General features: G+C 42.0%; 1 protein-coding gene across 1 annotated transcript in view; it reads right to left on the bottom strand.

The window, feature by feature from the left end:
• Positions 1–5,704: 5,704 nt before the first annotated feature.
• The window catches only part of enc1 (ectodermal-neural cortex 1), a 30,724-nt gene continuing 12,197 nt past the window's right edge, over positions 5,705–24,231 (bottom strand). The window contains exons 2-3 of the mRNA XM_041810247.1: positions 18,600–20,413; positions 5,705–6,346 (exon numbers count right to left, since the gene is read on the bottom strand). Coding sequence (XP_041666181.1) covers positions 18,632–20,407 — 1,776 coding nt within the window. The 5' untranslated portion in view covers positions 20,408–20,413 and the 3' untranslated portion in view covers positions 5,705–6,346; positions 18,600–18,631. The remainder of the gene's footprint in view (positions 6,347–18,599; positions 20,414–24,231) is intronic.

Raw genomic sequence — 24,231 nt, 5'->3', positions numbered from 1 at the left:
CACAGATGTCTTTATATCAAGAAAGTCAATCCTTATAGACGCTGAATCAATGAAAATGTGCATAATTATGTGGTAAAATGGCATGCAATAAATAAAAAATTTACAATCTATGGCAGAATAACATAAAGTGAGTGTTATTTTTTAATTCTAATAAGTTCCACCTGGGGCTGCACGCCGGCGCAGGGGTTTGCGCTGTTGCCTCACAGCAAGAAGGTTGCTGGTTTGCCTCCTGATCAGGGCTTTTCTGTGCGGAGTTTGCATGTTCTCCCTGTGCACACCCAGGTTTTCTCCGGGTACCCTGGCTTCCTCCCACCACCAAAAACATGCTGATCAGGTTAACTGGTGACTCTAAATTGGCCTTAGGTGTGAGTGTGCCTGATTGTCTGTCTATATGTCAGCCATGTGATTGACTGGCGACCAGTCCAGGGTGTGCCCCGCCTCTCGCCCAATGACAGCTGGGATAGGCTCCAGCCTCCCGGCATAGAAAATGGATGGATGGAAATTCCAGCTGGGGCTGCATGCCGGCGCAGGGGTTAGCGCAATCTGTGCCTCACAGCACAGACCAGGGAGTTTAGTTATGGTGAGTCAGTGCTGTTGAGTATTTGGGTATTCATATTTCAGATTTGGGTGTATCCTGTAGTTTTCTGACCTTATAAAGACCGTACCTTAAAGAGACTTTCTATGACTGCTTTTAGGCCTTACCCTGGTTTTTGCCGGGGGCTTTCAAATGACTGAAACTATTTAGTAAAGTCAAACTATGCTGCCATGCTAACACTAAAATGGTATCAGAGCTATTTTAGATTTGTGTTTTTGTGCCAAATCCAATGTTTTACAGTCACATGTATAGAGATAGCTGGTGAGCAAAATGTAAACAGTGAATAAAATATACACAACGGTTTTTAACACAAAAAACTCAGAAATAGTTTTGTTGCAAGCATGTGCATAGTGGTGGAGATTGAAATGTAAAAAAGTGCATAAAACCTGTTTTTGTATCATCATTGTGAAAAAAAGACTGCAGCTTTGCTGGGACTATTAGCTACAATAACACTGGCTTCTAGCTTAGCAGAGAAAACGGTGTAAAGGGCCACTTAAGAGAGCAAAAATGTTTAAATTGTATATCTTATGATGTCTGGGGTTGGTGTTCCCAATTGTTTCTGAATTCTGTGTGGGCTTTTATTTTGAAGGTGAGTTTTCTACTCACATGATAGACAGGATATGAAGAGACCAGCAGGTGGTCACAGAGTTAACTGATTGAAGGAAAACTTTAGCTGGAATGTGCACAAGGTATGCTTTGTAATCTTTTAAATGTGTGATGCTCTGTGATTTATTTCCCTTGTGCATGTATATCCTGTTAGCTGTTTAGCTTAGCTTGTAGCTTAGTGATTAGCCATTGTTTTTGTTGTAGCCATGTCCATTGTTTCTTAGGCCTGTACGTTTGGCCTTTGTGTTTTGATTTGTTTGTGAACTTATTGAACACAATTATGACCTTCTAATGTTTTGTATTGCACTTGTTTGTACATAGATTTGATTCATATGTTTTCCCTGTTTTTAGCAGTTGATTGTGTAAAATTTCTGTGTAAATGCCATTTTGCTTAGATTTTGTTTAATTATTGTTCGTTTTTTGTGTTTTTGGCTTTTTGTACTGCTTTAGAGAAAAATTAAAGGTGTCTTAAACCATCAGGTCGAGTCTTCCTTTGCTCCAGCTGGGGCTGCTACAAATGGAGTGGCCAGATTCCATGTTCGTCATCAGGCTAAGCCATCTAAAAATGGACCTGACCAATCAGCATCATTTGGGAAGAACTAGGCGGTAGCTATGGGCCGAGTCTAGTTTATTGGGTAGCAATGGCTACCATCGATGTAGCATGGATGTAGCTATAGTATAGCTTATCAAGCATGGACCATATTTATTGAAATGAGCAAAGAGGCAGGTTTGAATCCTCTCTTGGCGGAGGAGATGAGTTTTATCCACCAACAAGCCCAACTGTTCATAAACTATGAACATAATCCTTTACTGTCGAGCTCAGGTTACTAATAGAGCAGAGTATGCATACTTCCTCATTTAGTCTTGCTGCTCTGATTGGCATGTAATATATGCCAAATTCTTCATATGGGAGGTTTCCCAAATTAATGTTTCAGCTGCTACAAGACCGTTTTCATCTTCATCTGCTCAGATCAACACTGGAAAGTGCTACCAAATGTTGTAGAAAGTACCATTAGTTTAAAATGTCAATCTAGTGTAGAAAAGCTTTGGTGATTTCTATAGAATTAAAGTTAATTAGCTGACTTAATGACACAAAAATTGATGTTTTCATGGGGAATTTAAATAATAAAAGTTAAGATGAATCTGTTTGTTTTAATATAAGATAACTGATGGAATCATGACCTTTTTAAGGAGTATGGATAAGAGAATCATTATGAAAAAAATATAACGATCCCCATCCCTATCACAGACACACACTAAGGCTGCTTTTCTTATTCAAATCACTGCTAAATTTACACATCCATACAGTAAAATCAAAGAGACAGCAGGTTACAGTCAAGAGGAAAAAACTCTTATGTTTATTAGCCATGAATTTCACATTGTGAAAAAAATCACATGTACAAAATAATGCCATAAAAATAGAAATTAAACTCTTACATGACAAAACAATGAACCGATGCACACTGACAGTGTTTTTTTTCTGTCTAATTTACATCATTACACGAGGCAGGGTACTGCGCTTTAATGTGAGCCAGCTGGATTTCCAGATAAAACACGGGATAAGAGGAGGGCGAGAGCAGAAAAAGGGAAATGCCACTCAGCAATTAGGTGCAAATTGAAGGGGGCATTCATTACTCACTGTTGCTGGGGAAACTTGGGCTCTATGGGAAGGGGACGCTCTGATCTGATTGGTTGGAGCCCTGAGGCTCTGTGTTGAGTGGTCAGGGGAGGTCAACATTATAGAGCCACAAGGGTCCCTATAGAAGCCCTGGAAATGGCCAATAAAAGGATGAACTCCTGGGTGGCTTAAGAAGGAATTTACTGAGCGCTTCCTGTTCAAAGACTGGTTTCATGACTCCACGAGGAAGGACATCTGAAAATATATACATATTCTACCAAAACATTACCTCTTACATTGAAACTCAATGATATCATTAATATTCAAATGCAAAACGTCAATGTTCAGGTCACACAGACAGACAAACAGAAACACTGATCAGAGTGAACAAGTATGCAAGTGTTTAAGACATTCTCTCTTTTTGGTCTTTAGGAACTTGCAATGTTTCTTTTTTCTTTTTTTTTTCTATGTGCATTATTGACACTATGGTGAAAAGCACTGCGGTGTCTGCCCTTATCAATGCACAGCTTACTGGATTCAACTCTTCCTCGTCCTGACGGTGAAGAAGACTGTGGGATAACTCTCAAAGAAGCCGAGTTTGCACGTGTGAAGGTCGCCCAGCTGTCCCGGCGACAGCTGCGGAGACGGCCGCATATTTAAGCGTTTACAGACTGCATCTTTACAGAAGCTTTATCTGTTACATGGTTCATATCTGCTTGTTTAGTGACACAGTTCTGAATCAGACAGGAAGGTTTAAGCTTAGAAGTACCAAAGCGGTCATTTTGACTCTTGATTTTTGCACAAATTAAACTTTTAATGCAAGAAAAGCCATGCAACTGCAGGACTCACACTTTTTCTGGGTATATGCATGCTATGTTCTCACTTTTTTTTATCAAAATGTCTAATAAACCTAAGACTTAAGCATATTGCTTCTTTTTAATGGCTTTCTATGTCCTAACAGATGCTTGTCCATAATCTTTTGTATCTGTATCTTGAAAATCTTGAGAGTCAACAAGCTTGCAAGACCCTGCTGTTTCATAAATAAAGCTTTTGAGTTAAAACTGAGCTGGAAATGTACCAAAACTTCCATATTTCTTTTTCACAGCTTATTTTGATATTTTGGGAGAGTTTTTGGTTATATTTACTAGGAGCCCGTTTCAGACTGGGTGCATGTCAGCTGCATGTATGCTGCGGCACGTGTCAGCTCCATCTTGCACCACCTGCAAGTGCAGGAAAACTATGTTATTGTTATTTTTGACTCTTACAGAGCAAACTGGCACTATTTTAATCTCTAAGATAAAGAGAGTCTGGGCTCCAGTGATGCTTACGTAGTAGTATATCTACAGTAGAGGAGGATCCTTCTCCTAGCACAGCCATCAGGATGATGGCTACGGACAGTTTGATGTATTTTCAGTGCATTTGGGTCAGTAATGCTGGTTAGCTAGTTTACGTTACTTAACAGTTTTATCGTGATCACTGTCAGCTGTTAGCCAGTGTTCTGGTGCTGTTATATTAGCTAAAGGCAGCCATGTTTGCTCAAGTTACTTCAATATTTGATTGCAGGATTAGGAGAAGGATGTACACTACTACTGTCTACTATAACGTACAAAGCCAGCAGAGCAGTCACTAGTATAACTTGCTATTTTCTCCTCTCTGGGTTTCCTTTCTCAGACGGCGTCCTGCAGAAGCATTACCGAGGCTCGTCTCCTCACAAGTTACCACATCTAGTTCAACAACAACCTTCCTTCATTCAATAAAACATAAATAAACATTGCTAAAACACGTAATTGGTAAACTGGACTGCAGCAGAAATCTTTCTGGTCCATTCTAGGCTATAAATAGCAACATTTTACCACATTTGAGTATCTATACACAGCATCGCAATGCTAAGTCTTGCTTTTAGGTTTGAGTTAAAAGGTAAGCTTCTGCAAAAATGTTACCTTGCAAAAAGGAGAATGCATGCATGATTTTCATTTAATTTTGCATTGGTTTCCATTGCAATATAACAAATCACTGCAGTTTACTGAGATTCTTTCTTATCTTGGCATTAGAGATCTATTTATTTAGAGGTTTAAAAGAGATTGCTTTAATTTGTGTGCAAATAACATCCTAAATAAGTCAAAATGACCGCTATGAACATTCTAGGGGTTGAAGATTTCTTCTGGTTTGGACTTTAAGCGTCCCTTCAGTCCTCTTATTTACGGCCTAAACGGCTTCTCACCATCAGTAACCCCAGCCAGTCTTCCTCTTCCATCCACGCTCAGCCATAAATGAAATCCTGGGAGAGGATTTATAAAAAGAACAAGCTCCTCTTCGGAAAGACTGAACTGTGCAAAATGCAGCCCAACTGAGATGAACAAAAATCCAAACACACAACACCTGGCCATGCATGACATAACCCGGACGTACATTCACAGAAGAATGCAGGCAGAGAAGAAATAAATAGGATTAAACATATTAACAGAGATATCATTGTCATATAAATTAAGACTACATTGCAGCAAGTTTTAAAAAAAGAAACTGATTAATTCTCAGTTTAGGTTTAAGGTAACAGTATTCCTGCGAGCACAGAGAAGAGTTCATGCCAGTTTCACTGAATCACTATGAGTGGACATGCTCTAAAAACGACTCAGCTGTGACTCAGCGAGCGAGATGCAGCTTTTCTCAGAAGAACAGAAGCACAGCCGGTCGATTACAGCGAGAAGCGTACAGCTGAATGTGACGGTGTAGAATCCTGACACTGAATAACGCCTCTGTGTGTTAGTTAACCGGCGCTTGGCGGGCATTAATGCGGAGCTGCAAAACAGCAAACATGAAAGGTCATGACCCCGAGGCCCCACGACACCCCCCCCCCCCCCCCGCTGTCTCCTCCACCTCAGCTGGTGTCAATCCGTCAACACCTCGGGGAGCCGCCTTCAGGAACACTCAAAGCTTTGTTTTTGTGTCCGAGCACATCTTTAAGGAAAATATAAAAGGGTGGAATAACAGAGCTTATTAGAGGAGAGGAGGGGGAGATCAGCTCCTTCATTGTGCCGTTTATAAATCAGCGAAACTCAGTCAAACCGAGCCGCTTTCTTTTTTAAAGCACACCAATCATCGCTTCCTCCTCCCTAAATCTTACAGAATCATGCTTTACATCTTGGTGAAAAAGAGTAGAACACATCCTCAGAAGCCTGTCATGATCTAATGGGAATGCTGTGTGATGTTTGCAGTCCTCATGAAAGCCTGATGTGCCACACAGTCGCAGTCCGTGCCTCATAAAACAAGCAGCAGTTTGTTTGGTTGGTTTGTTTGTTTGTTTGTTTGTTTACACGAGCGGCTGCGCCGTATGCCTCCTTCTTGGAAAGCAGACGTGACATCATTCCAGTAAAGCGTCCAGCTGTACGTGTTTCTGCGTCCGCAGCTCTGCAGCGTTGGAGATGAATGCGGGTGTCTGTACATCACTGCTCAGTGTCTCTTTCAGAGAACGATGATGTGTGCTTCTTCTTCACAGTCGGAGTCCAGTAGATGATGCAAAACGGAGAAATCTGAAAGGAGAAAGACATGACTTGTTAGATTAGCTGATTAGATGCCTGGAAATGAAGACACAGACAAACTACAACAGACTAAAGGGGACTTTAAATTTAAGCACAAAGAGACACAGGATGGCTACAGCTGAGATGATTTCAGGCCCAGTTTGAGGCCTGATGGGGATGCAACATGGCTAATTTAATGCTCCTGATCAAGAGAGGGCCTCCTAATCTAACATGCATGTTTGATATTCATTATTCAAGATAGGGCTTCCACTGATGGAAAGCCTATAATAACCAATGATAGCGGGAAGCATCACTCACAGGATGTAGCATACTTTCATAGTCCACAAACATGGCAGAAAACATCAACTGTGTATAGAGCTGAGAAATATTACAAAAGAAGACCTACAAGTGGAATAAAGGCATCGACATGGGAACTGACCAGGCCCGTCCCATCATGTGAAATGTATGTCAAACTAACTGAGTTCTGATGTCCTTTTCAACCTTTTTTCAACACTTTTCTGGCCCATTTTTGCCACTTCTTTCTGCAATTTCAATCCGATTATTGCCAGTGTTACCCCTTTTTTGCAACTTTTAATCAATTTTTGCTCTTTTGCCCTTCATTGCTACTGTTTTGCCACCATTTTTTGCGGCTGTCCACTCATTTTTGCTACTTTTGCCCATGTTTTCCACTTCTTTTACCGGTTTTTACCCATTTGTTCTGCTTTTTGGCTGTTTTTAACCACTGTTTTGCCACTCATAACCAATATGCCCTGGCTGCCACTGTTTCCCACTTTACACCCATTTTTTTACCAATTTGCATTGCAATTCCAAACCACTTTTTGCTGTTTTTGACCTTTTTTTTGCCACTTTTAAGTGAATTTTGCTATCTTTGCCCCGTATTGCCATTGTGTAGCCACTTTACAACCATTTGTGCCAACTTCTTTTGCAATTTCGAACCAATTATTGCTGTTCTTGCCACTTTTAACCCATTTCTGCCACTTTTTGCCCTTTGTTGCCACAGTTTTGCCACTTGGCATCAATTTTTGCAATTTTTTTGGCATTTAAATCCCATATTTACCACCTTTCATCCATTTTAGTGGCCGTTCACTCATTTTTGCCACTCTTTGCACATGTTCCCCACTTTTTTCACCAGTTTTACCACTTGTAACCCATTTTTAAGATTATTTGCCACTTTAAACCCATTTTTGCCAATTCTTTTTGCAGTTTCAAACCAATTATTGCCGGTTTTGCCACTTTTTGCCACTGTTAACCCATTTCTGTCACCTTTTGCCACTTTACAACTATTTTGCCAATTCTTTTATCATTCACATCCCCATTGTTGCCCTTTCTGGCTATTTAAGTAGCTGTTCTCTCAATTCAGCCACATTTTGCCCATGTTTTCTGATATCAGACATGTTGAGAATCACTGCTTGTGAGTTCCTTTTTTCTAATGACTAAAACCTCATTTACCGTCCATTTTAACTGAGTAAAATGCTTGCACAAATTACCAGTAGAGTTGTCATTCCTGCTGCATAAATACTTTTCTATACCTTATACAAAATGATTCAGTCTTAATTCTTTTATCAATTAATGGTATTGAAAAGCACCAAACTTTAAATACTGCATCTATTTTACATGGCAGAAGCATTGAAGAAATGTGAACTCTTCAACCAGTACAGGCAAATTCCTGCACTCTGTCTACAATGCTCTTGACACCACCATCCCAAATATTGGGAATGCTTTGGTACCCAACGCTATTATACAGTTTAGTTAGTGTGCAAGAGTCTGCCTGCAATTTTTGACCACTGAAAACAATAAACGTCCCATTAGAGATGCCTAAGACTTCTATTTTTTTCTGCTGTGGTGATAGAAATGGATTTTTACTAATATCACATCAAATTTTAGAAACCGCCTAACAGCAAGGACCCCAGAAACACTTCAGCACCTCTCTGACTTGGCCTGAACACAACTTTAATTCTAATATAACACTGTTTTCTACTGTGTTGTAGTACTATTGTTGCCTCCACTCTCCACATATTTGTGAATCCACCCACTGTTTCCTCTCCAAGCCTCTTATTTCACCTCTGCCTACAACACTTTCACTCCAGAGTCTGTTTTACTCTCACAAATTCACTCCGACCTTTCGATTTTTAAAGCTTCTACTTCATACACACTCATCTGTGTGGCTCAAAGGCTTGGCAGTTTTTCTGTGTGGCTAATGTGAATGTAATAAAATCAGCTATCTGTGTTTGGAGGTACGGCAGGTCGTTCCAGTGAAATTAGACCCTGAAGAGTACTTTACTAGCTTTATGGCTAACAGGAAAAGCTTTCCGCTGATGAAGATTCAATGTCATTTTTAAAAAGCTGAGTGGGATCGCTCTTCTCCTTCGATACCACTTGTGTCTTTAAGCTAAATGATCTCTATCTCCTACACTTAGCAAAAATGGCACCATAGTGGTGGAATGTCATCTTAGACTGAGAGAGATCCATTAATGTTATTATACCAGGGCAGAGCAGTGACAGTTGTCGATAAAGTTTTCTTTGAAAGCTCCCCCAGACAAAGTTGGGGTCAGATAAACATGTATTACACTAAAGATATAATAATAGATGAAGGTGCATGGTCAAACATCACCAACAGAAACAAGCTAACTAGCAAGCTATATCTTAAACGATCCCTGTCTGCTGGTGTTCTGGAGATATTTTCTAGATTTTTCACATCAATCATGACAGAATGATGAAGACGTTAAACAGGTAAGCCTGTGTCTGCTGTTGCAATGGTGATTTTTGAAGATATCTGACTTTTAGTGCAGTTGCAATCAGGGAAAAAGAGCCCTGAAACTGGAGAATCGCCTTAGGATGTGAGTGTTTCTGCAGACATGTGACAAAAGTTTCCTTTTCTGCACTGTTTAGAGCCAACATGCTCTTCCTCAGACTTGAAAATGCCGCCATCTTTAATAATCATGTGTATATATATATATATATATATATATATATATATATATATATATATATATATGACATATGTGATAAATGTGACCTTGGCAGCCAAGGTCAAGCTCGGCGGCATCTCTTTTGCCGGGCCTTTTCCCACCCGGTACTATGCACAGAGACAGCGAGCAATGTTCAGGCTCTTGGGACATCCACAGCATGACCAGGGGCTGCTACTGCCATGACAAAACCCTAGACCAAGGGCGTCCAAACTATGGCCCAGGGGCCAAATGTGGCCCGCAGCCCATTCAAACTAAATGAAATATGGCCCTCAACAGAGCACTATTCTTCTTACTTTCAGCAAGGCAGTGCTACCACACTAGCACTGTAAGCAAACATTTTGATACGTTTTTATGCTGTTTTTCTAAGGATTAAATTGGACAAAACTATAAATAGTAAGCACTGGACATCAAAATAATACAGATATCTTGATTTGTAACACCCTAATGGATTACAGCAGCAAACAGCAGCACTACTGATGTTCCAGGGGTGGAGCCAGTGGTGGCCAGAGCCAACCAGGGCCCCTTAAAATCCAATTGGCCTTCCTAAACATCCTTAAAATGATTGGCTGTTGCCTTGTCAGCCATTTAAGCACACCCAATCACTGAGCATATTTTAGCCTACGTTAGATTGGTTTTACTTACTTTCATGTCAAGGTAAAGTGTATGAAAGTCGCCCCACCATCCTTATATAGTTCTCCATGTGGCCCCCAAAGGAAAAAGTTTGGACACCCCTGCCCTAGGCCATGCTTGCTCACCACATCCACCCCTTACTCCACCCTAAAGGTGTGGGTTTTGCTATTTTTTTTAACAGATCCATTTCCCATGCCCCTAGTGATATGTACAGTCATCCAAAGCATGAGCACTGGTTGTGTCATCCTTCCCATCCCATGGCGCCCTCAGGCAGCTAGCTCACTACATCTACACCTTACTCTGGCCTATTTTCTGCCCAAACATGCCTAAAAGTTCTGCACCATACTGTAATTATAACACTGTAATTTGCTTTTCCCCTTGTTTCTGTATAAAGTATATTGTTAATGATTTATTTGAACAATGCAAAAATGTTTTCCATGTCAGTGAACAATCAGGCACAAACTAGAGCAAACTGCATAAAGTTGTAAAACTTTTTAAGAGTGTTGATGCTTGAAGATGATTACTGTGATACAAACTTGAAACAGAGCTGACAGCATAGCTGATCTTTACTCATCAGAGCATTCAGGACTGATGCATATCACTGTTAGTTTTGTTGACTGTGCATTTATCGTTCAACTGGTTGTTTCACATTCATAATAAAGCAAGCATTAACACAGCTGTACTGCCTGGTACAGTTACAGGCTGGGGTGCTTGGCAGTAGTAGGACACTTCTTGCCGATGGGATGCCCACCTGCATCACTGGCATCTCTGCGTGATTTGCAATCATAAATATTTTCTAGGGGCTGCACGGCGGTGCAGGGGTTAGCGTTGTTGCCTCACAGCAAAAAGGAACCTGGTTCACTTCACGGTCAGGGCCTCTCTGTGTGGAGTCTGCATGTTCTACCCATGCATGCATGGCCGTAGGTTGTCTGTCTCTTTACGTCAGCTCTGCAATTGACTGACGACCAGTCCAGGGTGTACCCCGTCGCCCAATGACAGCTGGGATAGGCTTTAGCACCCCTGCGTCTCCCAACGGAACAAGCGGTATAGAAGATGGTTGGATGGAAATATTTTCTATATTAGCGGTTATGAATTTGCACTAATTGCTGTTACTTATGCTCAGTGATGTGGCTGTTTTATGATCCCTCTGCCCTTCCACCAACTTACATGGAAAGAATCAACAGCAACAGCACACATTCCTGCCTTTCCTTCATCTAAAATTAAAGCCTAAGGCAGGGAGAGAAGCAGCAAAAACCCCAGAGCAGAGCAGGCATCAGTAGCTGCATTTCCATTACCCTTAGAAATCTGCAAAATCTAAATAGGGCAATAAAAACTAATAATGGAAACACCAGAATTTTGAAAAATCCTCTAATATTGTTAAACATTTTTACGCTCTCATGAGGAGGTTTTTCAGATGTTTCAATGTAGAAATGTATTGCAAAAATGCAATAGGAACACTTTTTCTGCATTTTCACGTTGCAGAACCTGACGTATGGTGTCACATGACCAGTTCAGGACCAGGACTGAAGCATAGACTTTTTGTACTTACACCCTTATATGTGGCTTTTGCACATTCAGAACTATCACTCGTTGCCAACAAGCTTGGGCGTAGCACAGGGGGGGAAAGGTACTTATTACCCGGGCCCACAGTGGGGAGGGGCCACTGAGTATACTGCGATGAAAAGTGTGTTTTTATTTATCTTTTCTTCTTCGTAATTAGTGTCATTATTGAATCAAAAGTGACTAAATAAAGTGGGCAATAAACTGAAATTTGTATCAAATAGCATAAAATACAATACTGGGGGGCCCTGTTCCCCGCTTTAAAATGTCCAAATGGTGCAGCCCAGCACTGCCAAATAAGGCAAAAAAATTTAATTTGACCATCGTAAAAATATTGCTAAAAAACTAGAAAACTATGGTTCAAAAATACATTAAAATGCATAGATATTTGTAAAAATGATGTAACATTTGTTGCTTGGCCAGCAAGTTAAGGGGGCCCTGTGTAATATTTTCTGGGGGCCCTAAATCCCTAGCTACGCCCCTGCCAACACACAACAGGTTTTGAGTGTCCATCTTTCTTTCAGTGGAGTCTTGCGGGGATGAGATTTTATGAGAATTACGATGCTCATGCCCAAAACACCCTTCAATGGAAACACACTGAAAGCGCAATTGTATTTTGCCGAAATTTTAGAAATATCGTTTTTATTTCGCAATAAATTGTCATGGAAATGTAGTTAATGGTGACAGAATACCATGGATGAACTCAAAAGTATAATAAAGGAGTAGCTGGGGTGGAGGAGGGCTGCAAAAAGCAGGTTGCAGCAGGCATAGCCAGGCTAGAGCAGCATAAATATGGCAGAATGAGCGTGATTAGCCAATAGCATGCTTAGGCTGAATTGCTGTCAGCTGATGAGGGCTTGGCAAGATCAGCTGATCTAAATCATATGGCAGCACTTGACTTTGTGGGCTGTCTTGCTGCTAAATGCTTGACTTCAACATCAGTATCAGGCGATTATTGTCAGCCGTGGGCAAATAAAGTGGGCGTGAATGGACGTCAGCAGCAGATCTGTTGTGTCTTATCCATTCAAAGTGGCATTTAGCACTCTGAACTGCTGATTTAGAGAGGAGACTTCCTATCAGGCTGAATATGTGAACTGCTGGGCAAACTCTGATCTGTTTTCATGGTCAAAGATAAAAGGAAATGTTGGTTTTCTGGAAGTGTAACACCAAAAGAAGTGCTGAAAAACTCTGGCATAGGCATAAGTCCTGATTTTCATAGTTGGTGCATCCATCCCTGGTCATCATGCACATTTACATGTAAATAATCTGACTAATCATGACACAAGCTCAATAAAGAACATGCAACAAATACGTAAGGCCTGTTCATTTAGCTTAAAGGTTAACAATTCATGGCCTAAAGCTACATTTTCCGTTCAAACACTTCTTCCTTTCAGGATATCAAATAAAAATACACATGAATAGGCCTCTCTGGTTAATCATACGATCCACTTACTCATAATACTTTCTCTGTGTGTACATAACTTCTTAATATCTAACACCGCCAGCAGTCATCCTGATAAAGTGGCAAAGTTTTTCACAAGAGAGCGAGTCATGAATTCTGTCATTTGATTTTGCTCCGTTCATCCCAACTAAAAGCTTTCCAAGGAAAAAAGGGGGAGTCTCAGACAAGCTGTTCCCCCGAGAAAAGCCAAAAACTTCTTTTTCTCTTGCAGCTACAATCTCCGTCTGTGAGGTCTAGCGTACTTCCTTCCCCTTTCATTCCTAAACACTCAACCCTCTTTTCCATTCCCACACATTTTCGTCTTTTCACCGAGTCGACTGTCAGCTGCAATGACAGGCAGGCGCTCTGAGAATCACATTCTGCATTAAATCAGCGGCGGGATTAAATCCTTCACTGAGCACTGTGTTTCATTGGCTTAGAGTTAGTTAAAACCTTCAGCCTTGTCTTCTTCTTTCAGAGATGAGTCACTGAAAAGAAAGGGAATAATGAGTCGAAAAGAATATTTCATCCTGTGGAGAGGAGGAACATCACAGACTCGCAGCAGTGAATTTTCTCCGAGCTGCTTCCTGGCATAATCAAATGAGAGGCTGTGCTGTGCCGGACAGCTGGGGAGTCACTCTAATTCCCTCCTTTTTCTTTCTCAGGAGGAGCCGTGGGCCTCCAGCCACTTCAGCAAACACTGCTAAATGAAAAGGACAGCCTTCACGGCTATGTGAGGGGGGCATCGGTGTGGGCTGAGGAGACGGCGCGATGCAATGTGATGTGATCGAGAGCCCGCAGCATGAGGAAAGCTCAGGTTTGCCAGCTGACTACCCATGCTCCACATACGTCTGGGCTGTTTATCATCAGAGCAGGGGAGCGGGGTTTGAACGAGGCCAAGGCGACGTGGATGGAGAGTTAAACTGCACATTTTCAGGGCGAGACCTAAGGATGGGCTATACAGACCAAAAACTATAACTTAACATCTTCTAGCTGAATAATAAGCCATAATACTTGATGTTTTTGAGGTAAAAAATAAATATTTGTTATCACTTTTTTGGCTTTTTTCTTTTCTAATAATCAGAATTTGCGGGCAAACTCCTACACACTGTCTAAACCAGCATCAGGATCCACCACAGCCTTCTCAATGACAAACAGCAACAAAAATGTCTTCAGTTTTTCAATCAGAACTAAATCTTTATATTGAAAAATGAGGCATGCTGGACTTAAGATGGAACAAAAGATGGAGAAATTTCCATAAAAATAAAAGCACATAATTGGCCTTTTGTCTCTTTATCCAGGCACAAATCCTTGAACCACTAATTATGGCTTTGCAACCCACTTTTGGGTCCAAACCCACCAACTGACAGCCAAGGGTTAAACTTTACAAAAACATTTTCAGCATTTTCATTTGCAAGGTTTGTAAGTATTTTCTAAACTCTTAAATTTCACAACAATGAAAATCTCCATTACTGGTATCAAAAAGCACAAAAACTTAAAGATCTTTAGTTGTATTTTTAACCAAAAGAGTAAAAGCTGTACAAAGGTTGCAGTAATGTGTTTGCAACATTTGGCAATGCGTGGCAAAAAGCCACTTTTTTCTGCAATTTAGGCAGGAATTTGCCAGCATTTTTTTAATAAAGACAATAAAATCACCAGCTATTTATACATTTGGCAGGCAAGAATGGCTCCCCCCTTTTGCATACTACAGTTTCTTTGCAATCATGCGATCCAAAATGCTCCAGGGGGGACAGGAAGTGGGGGATATTTATTAGGAATGAATGGGAGCCGAGGAAGGTTAGTACTTTACAGCTCTAAATGAACCTGTATGCTGAAATTATCATCATGAAATTGTCAAATATATTAAGTACGATCCCTACACTTTACAAAAAAGTACTTTTTTCCATCGTTTAACCAGTTTACTAAGGGTGGAGGAGAGCAATATCACAAATAACTCAGTCCCACAGACCTCCATCTACATGTTTACCTACATGCCATTTCCGTGTGGATGAAATGCAATACCACAAAAAACTTTAGTGTATACTCCTGTTTTTGTCTCCACATGGGCGGGGCCTAAATCCCATCACAATGATGGAGGCTTGGTGGACACCAGCTGAGGAAACACGGGTAAGATCAGAGTTTAATTTGTTAAACCATGACAAAACTGGACAGAACCAAACCGAACCGCCATACCACACACGAGCGGCTCGTCCAGGCTTTAGACTGAGGCTTTTTAAATTCCCGCCTGCTGCTGTTTGAGCTTTTGAAACGGTTTTGCCGGAATATTTCACTACTTTCTGGACACATTTGTGGCTTAAGAATTAAGAATGTTTTTATTTGCATACTTCGAACACTTAAACAACTGAAAACATGGCCTTTTTGGTAACATTTAGCAATGCAGAAATCCCTACTTGCCCCCCATCTAGAGCTTGCCGCTTCTGTGTAACTTCATCTGCAAAGAACCAACAGAGAAAGTGACAATCTTGGTAAGTGGTTGAATTAACATAAGATTGAGGATCAAGGCTGATATTCTGTATTTGGCTGGTTATCTGTATAAGTGTTTCAATTTAACAGAATTTCTTTTTTCTTTTTTTTTTTTTTATGAAAGATCACTGCTGTTTAACCAGCCCCTCCAGGGCTCACATAACACTGGTCATGTGACTAAAAGCTAAGTATTGGGTGTTAGGAGGTCTGGTTTTTTACCATGTTATCAAACCAGTAACAGCTTTATTCTGGTTTTTGCAAATATGAATGTTCAAACATTAAATAAAATAAACATAACTAAACGTTTAAGTGGGTTCTTATTGGTTCTTACAGTGAACTATTTTTAAGTCAACACTACACCTGACATATATTTTTAAAATCAATATAAACTTTTGAAATATTGCTTTATTCCACATCTCCTTTGAGAATGTATTGATACATCCTAAAAACTGGACATATTTGGCTCTAACGAGACCCTTTCTCTGAAAGATGCTGTGTGTCTGACTGAGCAGAGGAAGGAGCGCTTACAACTCGCCCTCCTCACTTCCTCCCGCTGCCACTTCTCTCCGCCACCTCTGCTTGTAACTGATGATGAATGGTTTCCGACACGGCGTGAGTCGCTGGCTGCCTCCCTCTCACCCAGCGTAAAGACCATAACCTCATCAAAGCAAGGCGACTGAGAGTGGATTAGCCTCGCCAGGGTGTTGTAGCCTGCTGGTGTGTGGCTTGTCTAATTGGCAGACCCCCTTTTCCCCCGCTTAGAGGGATTTCCCCCACAGGAGCAATAAAAGTATCCTATTCTCTTTCAATTACCCTCTCTGTCCTTCGGCCCATCCCCACAGCTACATAACTCACTTAACTAACGCACACAAGCCTCTATCATTCCCCCCAGCGGTCCACCCTCCCTCCTCTGGCAATTCATCCTCTCGTCTATCTAGAGGGTTGTTCTGTCCTTATTTCTTTTATTCTGGCAATCCTAGAGCCTTAAAGAAGCTTCACATGCTCGTCAGTTGCTTGGGTTTTATGAATTGTCAAAAATGAATTGTACTTTGAAGGACTTGCACAGAAAAAACTGCAGCCATTTTGCATTTTTTTTAAGTTGCTATGGCCTCCTTAATGTTAATTAGGGCCTAAGCACTGACCTTACTGGGCAAGGAACCTATTGTATCTGTAGGGGCTATTTTTCTGTCGGAAGAACCACTCATTTGAGGCCTTAAAGATGCTCAGAAAGTCACCAGACTTTCCAGGAAAGTGTCCCCCAGTGGAAATATTTGCATTTTGGTGGAATTGTGCAACTCCACTGCGCGTAGGGGTTGAAATAGGGGACTGGGTAACACCCACAGGCTTGAAAATCCGTACATGTATGTATCATGATTAGATGAAAAAAAAAGTCTCTTGGGGTCATCCTCTCAAATATAAAGGAAGCGCACTATAAACAGCTAAAGGTCAAAATTGGCATTTTTGTGCGATTCACAAGTTTCATTTTCTAACCAACTAGTCCAAGGGATTTCATCTGATTGACTACAGATTTTTTAGCTCATATTAGACAACCTGGAGGTCTGAAGTTGTGAGTACTGTGAGTTTTCATCATTGGGCGAAGCCGTGACTGGAACCCAAATTTAAACTATTTTTTGTAGTTTTTTTGCAGTTAATATACATCAATAATAACTTATAAATTTTTAATGCTTATGTCAATCATCACCAAACTTCACAGAGATAATCAAAACTTGATCCTGAATCTATTCATGCATCCGTATCATTACTTCATCACAGCGACCCCTTCTGGCAACTGCACATTCCCGCTTCTGAATTTTTTAATTTTCTCTTTAAATATCCAGCCCCTGCACACCATTCAGCCTAGGCTTATGATTTTTGGTGTGCATTTGAGTCATCATAAGACCTACACAAAAGCCTCAGGACCAATGCCCTAATCCAAACAGGAAGTTCACCAGCTTCATCTTAATTTCAAAATAAGGCATTTTTGACAGTGCCAAATGACTTTAACCTATTATATTTTAAGTGAACAATATTCTAAGATCTTCTGCTCTTTCTTGCAATACAACAGTATCACACTGAGCACACCCACATGCAAATATCTCATAGTAGTGCCCTCTACTGGCGACAGGAAGTGATACATTTAAGCCATTTCTTCAGTCCAATTACTGAATTGAACAGAACAAGCTCAGATTTTGAAAGAAAGGCCTCTATATTCCTCTTCAAAAAAATACATGTCTTATTAAAGGATGCCTTACTACCAATGGTAAGCATCGCAATGTCTCGCCAGTTTCACAGGAAGTTGACATGACCCTCAAATGAAACATCTGATTTGCTTCAAATTTCACATGTATAACGAAGGTCTGTCCTTCTACATATTCAAAAGGTAATTTCGCTGTTTTGATGTAGCACACCTACTGGCAACAGGAAGAGACCCAATCAGGCCATTTCTTATTGGCGCCATTTTACAGGAAGTCGCTGTAACTCTTACATGAAATTTCTGATTTGCATCAAATCTCAGTGTCTCATCTGCGTGTATTGCATGTTATTGCTAAAGCATCTCTAACATTTAATGTCCTGTTTTTTTTTTCTCATTTTACATGATGAATAACAGTCCTAGGATGATCTACATGTTTTCTGTTTCTGTTGTGACAAAACTTGACTTGCACCAGGCTGTGAGGGCCCTTCAGTGCTGCCTGCAGCTCTGGTATTTCTAGAAACTATTCTATTTTGATATTTTCCAAATAAAATTTAGGCCCCTCTCTACTATATGTGTAAATTATTTAGAGATAGCACTTCTAACAAAACCCAATTAAATGTAAAATGTCCTGCTACAGCATGCCAGATCCAAATCATCTCTGCCAAAAGATTTTATCCCTGTGAGGTATTTTTCTTACTTTTAAAAGTCTGCACAGACTGGAGTATCAACAAAATACATGAAAAATGCATATAAATGTGCTTGAATATCAATGTTTTACAGATGGTTGAAGGAAAAGGAGATGGTGCAGATGTCTAACCCTTCAAGGAGGACACCATCATTTCACCATTTCCCTCCTACAACATGATCAGTCAGGCTAAATCAGTGGCATATGGGCTGTTTTTAAAAAGCAGTATCAGTGCTGGAGAGCTCATATTCTTAGAGAAGGGAAATAAAGTTCAAACTCACCTCATGAAAAGGGTGTAGGGGTTTTTGGGGGCTCAAGCAGGCAGATGTTTCCAGGTGCTGACGAAAGCGGTGGGAATGAGCGAGTACGGCACAGTAGTGATGCTGTTCCAAGCATCCAGCGTTGGGTCATAGCAGTCCAGAGTTTTACACCGCTGAGTGCCAAAGTACCCGCCCACCACATACAGTTTATTCCCCGACGCAACAGCTTGGCAGCTCATACGCTTGGCCGTTACATCGCCCACTTTAGTCCACTGGTAGGTCTCGCTGCTGAACTTGTAGGCCGAGCATGCTGAGAATTCGGTATCCCCGCCCATGACGAAGATCTGGTTTCCTAGCACGGCTGCGGCGGTGTAGCGCCAAGGTTGCGGGCAGGACGCAGGAACAGTCCATCGGTTCTCCTGGGGATCGTAGCACTGCACCTTTGGGAGCTTGTCATGAGTGACGCTGGTTCCTCCAAAGGCGAAGAGCTTGAGTTTGACGCTGACCACTGCTGCATTGCTCACGCCCTCTCTCAAAGGAGCAACCATGGTCCACTTGTTTGCCACTGGGTCGAACTGCTCAACTTGTTTGAGTGAGACTGACGGAGAAGCTGGGAGGCATCCAGTTGCAGCGGTATGACCTCCTACCACGTACAGGCAGTGTTTGAGCTCTGCAGAACCATGGCCAAACCTTGCAATGAGCATAGGCGCTGCTTTGGACCATTCCTCGTGAACTGTGTCGTAGACCCAGACATCTTTGGATACACCGTTCTCTGAGCCTCTACCACCAGTGATGTAGACCTTACAGCCAATGGCGCAGGCGCTGAACTCTTTTCTAGGGCTGGGAATGTCCGCTTTAGGGATGATCTCTTTGGCTTTCTGGTCCACCAGGTACAGCTTGTCACACATGAAGGTCTGCCCACCCAGGAGAAAGAGGGCATGGCTAGTTTTTCTAGGCCTGGCACATGGACTGTTGACAACGCCATCATTCTGTAGGATCTTCAGCTTACATCGGATTGCTTCATCCACCAGCTCCTTGCTCTTTGCTTGGGCATTGATTAGCTCTTCTGTTGATACGTTCTCCATGAGAAAGATGGCCGGCAGGAGAGCCAGACGGACTGTTCTCAGGAGTTCTGGGAGGTGGCAGTGCCTTTTTTCCAAGTCGTAGTTGATCCAGTTTAGGGCAGCTTCGTAAACAAGTCTCTCATCTTCTGTCTCAAGCTCTTCATGTGACAAAAGCTGCACCACCATGTCTTTGGGCAGTTGGAGGAAGTCTTCTGTCTTGCAGATAGCAGGAAAGTTGCTGAGACACATGCCCCAGGAGAGCTCTGACAGCTTGGTGCACTGGTGGGCGTCTGACAGCAACAGCATGCCTAGGCAGTTTGACGGGTGAAGGTTCCTCTCCAGGAATTCAGCACAGGCATCTCGGATGTCCTGGAACTCCAGCATGTCCCCAGCCTCCAGTAGCGACTCTGCATTCTCTTCGTTGATGACCACACGTGACGAGTAGGCGTAATCCAGCAGGAGCTCTAAAACCTCTGGATGGATGGAATCTCTGAAGTCGACCTCACTGGCCTGGCTCTCCCTCAGCCCGCCGCTGAACATGGCCTCAAAGTATCGGCTGCAGGCGGCCAGAACGGCACGGTGGCAGGGGAAGGAGCGACTCCCAGCGTGAAGCAGGACATCTGTGAAGAGCCGCTGCTGCCGCAGCGAGTTCAGGTGCATGAGGACGCTGTCCGCATACGAAGATTTGTGGAACAGGTAGATGTTCATTGAGCCAGTGCTGGCTCGGGATTTCCGGTTCTCATGGACGCACACGGACATTTTCATTGAATCCTGAAAGAGAGGACAAGAAAAATCTCCCATTAGTGGATTTTATATTTAAAGCCCATCATAAAGGGTTCTAGTGTTTATGGTTGGTGTGAGTCACAGTGTGGGTTGAAGATGGCAGATGCATATTCTCTGCTCTGAGATTCTTGTTGCTTGTCCTTAAAAAGTGGTCACAATAAGGTTCCAAATTTTCGAGTTTTTTGCACATTGATTAAAAATAAAAGACTGAACTATCACACTGAGAGAACCCTTTGCAAAAACACTTCAAATTTAGCTCAGGTTTCTCCCATCTCTCTGGATCTTTGCTAAGATGTTTCTATAGAAAACATAAACTAAATCATGAAGTCAAAGAAACTGCCTGCATAAGTCAGAGACATGCCTTTACGTGGAGTTTTTGCAAACTCCAAGCAGCTTTTCATGTGTTTTGCAGTGAGGAGAGGCATCTAGCTTCTCTACAATAAAGCCCAGATCAGTGGAGAGGTACAGTGATGGTTGTCCTTCTGGAACTTTGTCCCATCTCTACAGGATCTCTAGAGCTCAGTCATAGGCCTTTCAGGCTAGCCCAGTGTCTAATTTTGAACCAGCCTGCGCGTTCAAACCCCTCAAAAATTGGTCCCAAAAATTAGAAGTTGGTTCTCGGCTGGAACCAAGAAAAAGTTGGTTCTTCCTTTTGAACCGGGACATTATTAGTGGGCGTATCATATTCTAAGTTGTAAAGATGAGTGGAAGATGGAGAAAAAGTTTTCTGCTGAGGAGACAAAATGTTTGGTTGTGATCCCAGCATCAATAGAATTCCAGGTGAAGCTGGAGAGTAGTACAAGCTATATGCTGAACTTGTGGAAGAGATGGCAAAGTGTGGGGTTTACCCAATCGCAAGACCAAACAATTAAAAATTTAAGAAACCACCTGAGCAACATCCTGCCACTTTAGTTCCACTTAAATGGGTGTGAATGCTGGCTGGTTGGCCAGAAAGCACAGAGATTCTGAGACTCCAGAATGGAGCTAGACCATCAGGTTGACCTCTCTTACTAAGGCAACCAGCTCTTGGAGGAGTCCTGGTTGTGCCAGACTTCTCCCAGTTGAGATTCTCGAGGCCACTGTGCTCTTGGGAATCTTCAGTGCAGCAGACATTTTTGTAGCCTTCCCCAGATCTGTGCCTTGCAACAATCTGTCTCTGAGCTCTGCAGGCAGTTCCTTTGACCTCATGGCTTGGTTTTTGCTCTGATATCACTGTAAGCTGTAAGGGCCTTCTATAGAGAGATAGCGCCTTTACAAATCATGTCCAAACAGTTCTATCTACCACAGGTGGACTCCACTCAAGCTGTAGAAACATCTACAATGACTGAGACTTTTGCAAAGGGTTTAAATACCTTTGGCATGATAGGGTACTGAGTGTAGATTAATGAGAGTAAAGAATATTTTTTCAACAGTAGCATCAGGCTGCAAAATAGGAAAACTGCAAATAGTGAAGGGGGTCTGAATACTTTCTGATTGCAATGTAAGTCTCCTGAATCTGACCGGGGTGTAGAAGAGGCATGAATCCTAAGAAACTGCAGGCATACTCCGGCATACTTCGGCAAAAACAGAAATTGCCCAATACTGGGTGTGTATGACTCCTTCATTTGCTGCCATGGTATCAATATTGTTAGAGTTTCACTAGAAAAGGGATAGAAATCTGATATTTTGGGATTGGGCCGGCTCTGATCACTAGAGGAGACATTTCTTTCCCCTACAGCAAAGTCAGTCCATCAAACAGCCTCGGTACCTTACAAAATCCACTGAAGAATTCTAAACAGTTTTGAAATTCAATAAAAGGATGCCTTCTCTGTGCCAGGAAGACACCCGAGGGAAGGGTCTTCTGTTTAAAGAATGACTCAGAGCAATTACATCCGCGAGCCGAGGAACGTTTTCAGATCTCTCGGTGGCAGTTGAGAGCCTCGCAACAAAATAATGAGTTTTCCCGTAAAAAGGAGGGGAAAAGCTTTCAGTAACGACGTGTGAGTTTATGTCATGTTAGGACACGGCATAAGGATGGAAATAAGATCATTAGGGCTTATTTTATAGGAATTTTAAAGCTTGACCTAAATACGATAAAGATCTCTAGTCCCTTGGTTCCTTTTTTTTGTCATAAATCTCCCAATCCTGATTTGTCTTTCTTAAATTGAAAGCAGTGATATCTCCCTTGAGATGTAGTTTGTGTAGAGCATGTGCTTGAGATTTTGTTCCTGCAAGTTTTTAATGAATAAGCAGAGAAGTAACAGTTTTAGACGCCCGTTTCTCCTTGCCAATCCTTTTCAAGTTGCAAAATGCTTTAAAAACTTGTTAGTTTGAATGCAAAAGTGTTGTTTCAGCATTGCTAATCAGGCTAATTATGTTATTTTTCAGAGAGGAGGTGCTGTGCTGTTTGTCTTTGAGATAAAAAGCTCCTGTAATAGCGGAGGCCTCATTTTCCTTATTAAACCGTACCCTCAGATGAACTTATGGGAAGTCGGCGCTGTAATATCTCATTCTGCAGCTCAACCATAATGCAATGAACGATGAGCATTTTTCAGAGAGCACTGCAATCCTCCCCTAGAGATAGCAAGACATTTAGCAAGAGATCCAGTGATTACAAGTTGCAAAACAGCATACTTCTGGGAGTTAGGAAGGTCAAGTAGATAACACTTGTCTTTCACGCAGAGACTGGGAGGCTTTTCTGTTTCAATCCCGAGCAGAGCTAATCCCCTTCTTTTAGAGATAGCACAATTTACATGCAAGAGTCCCTCTGCAGAGCTCTTTAAGAGGAGAGGAAAGAAAGAGACAGCAGGAGTCTTTTAAGCCTCTGAGAAATGCTCAGAATTTACTCCACTCCCCCACCCCATCCAGAAAGTCGCAGCACCCATCCTCGCTGTCCTTGTCTCGTCCTCGCTCTCAGCTCGCTTTCATTCCAACCAATTTCCAGACATGTCAAGAACATCATGCATTCCATTTCCAGAGGTACTGAATCCCCAGCTGGCCTTGTCATACAGCTGTCAGATAGTTTCTGCAGATTTATTGACATTTCAGGCTCTCGTCAAGGTCTCTGAAAATTTATTCGTACTCAAGGAGCAGAGGCAGACTGTTGAATCTTAAGAGTTAACTGAGAGGCTGGTTTAATCAGATCAAAATCTGATGTTTACGATGAAAACAGGCACCAGATGGTTTAAATATTGATGTACTTTTCTGACAGGTTCTGTGTTTCTCTGGCCTCCTGATGGCCATCCTCCATGCCCCATCTCTCCAGGTATCCTCCCAGCTGACCCCTCCACAATGCAAGCAGCCACCCTTGATGACTGGACTAGCCCACCCAGTATGCACAGAGGGATCAGACCTGGGAAAGCACACCAGGTGCCCATAAAATCATACCTGTCATTCCCAAATCAAGCAGCTGACCCTTCCCTTCTTGCATGTCTGCATCAGACACACGGTCTTGCCAACGATACCCAAAAATATGTTGAAGTTGAAGAGAAATTGTCACAAAGGAGTCCAGCCAGCACCTCTGACCTTCAGTCAGAATCCAGGCCTCACAAGAGTATAGTAAAACTGCGAGGATTGAAAGACTCTGACTTTTAGGCTCAGATACCAGGAATGCCATGCTAAGCGAACCCATTACCCCACTGCAAGTCAAAGTCTGTGGTTGAGCTGAGCTTCGCAGTCAGCAGATCAATGGATTACGCTGCCAAGGTAGTAGAACTGTTCTACAACTTCCACACTGTCACCATCCACTGACACAGACTTGATAGCAGCATCCCCAAATGCCTGGATCTTTGTTTTGGTCCTTAAGACGTGAATTCCCAGCGTTTCAG

The sequence above is a fragment of the Cheilinus undulatus genome, linkage group 17 (genome assembly GCF_018320785.1).
Source record: "Cheilinus undulatus linkage group 17, ASM1832078v1, whole genome shotgun sequence".
Taxonomy (NCBI): Eukaryota; Metazoa; Chordata; class Actinopteri; order Labriformes; family Labridae; genus Cheilinus; species Cheilinus undulatus.
Note: the sequence above shows the minus strand (reverse complement) of the source record. Positions and strands in the feature narration are given on the sequence as shown.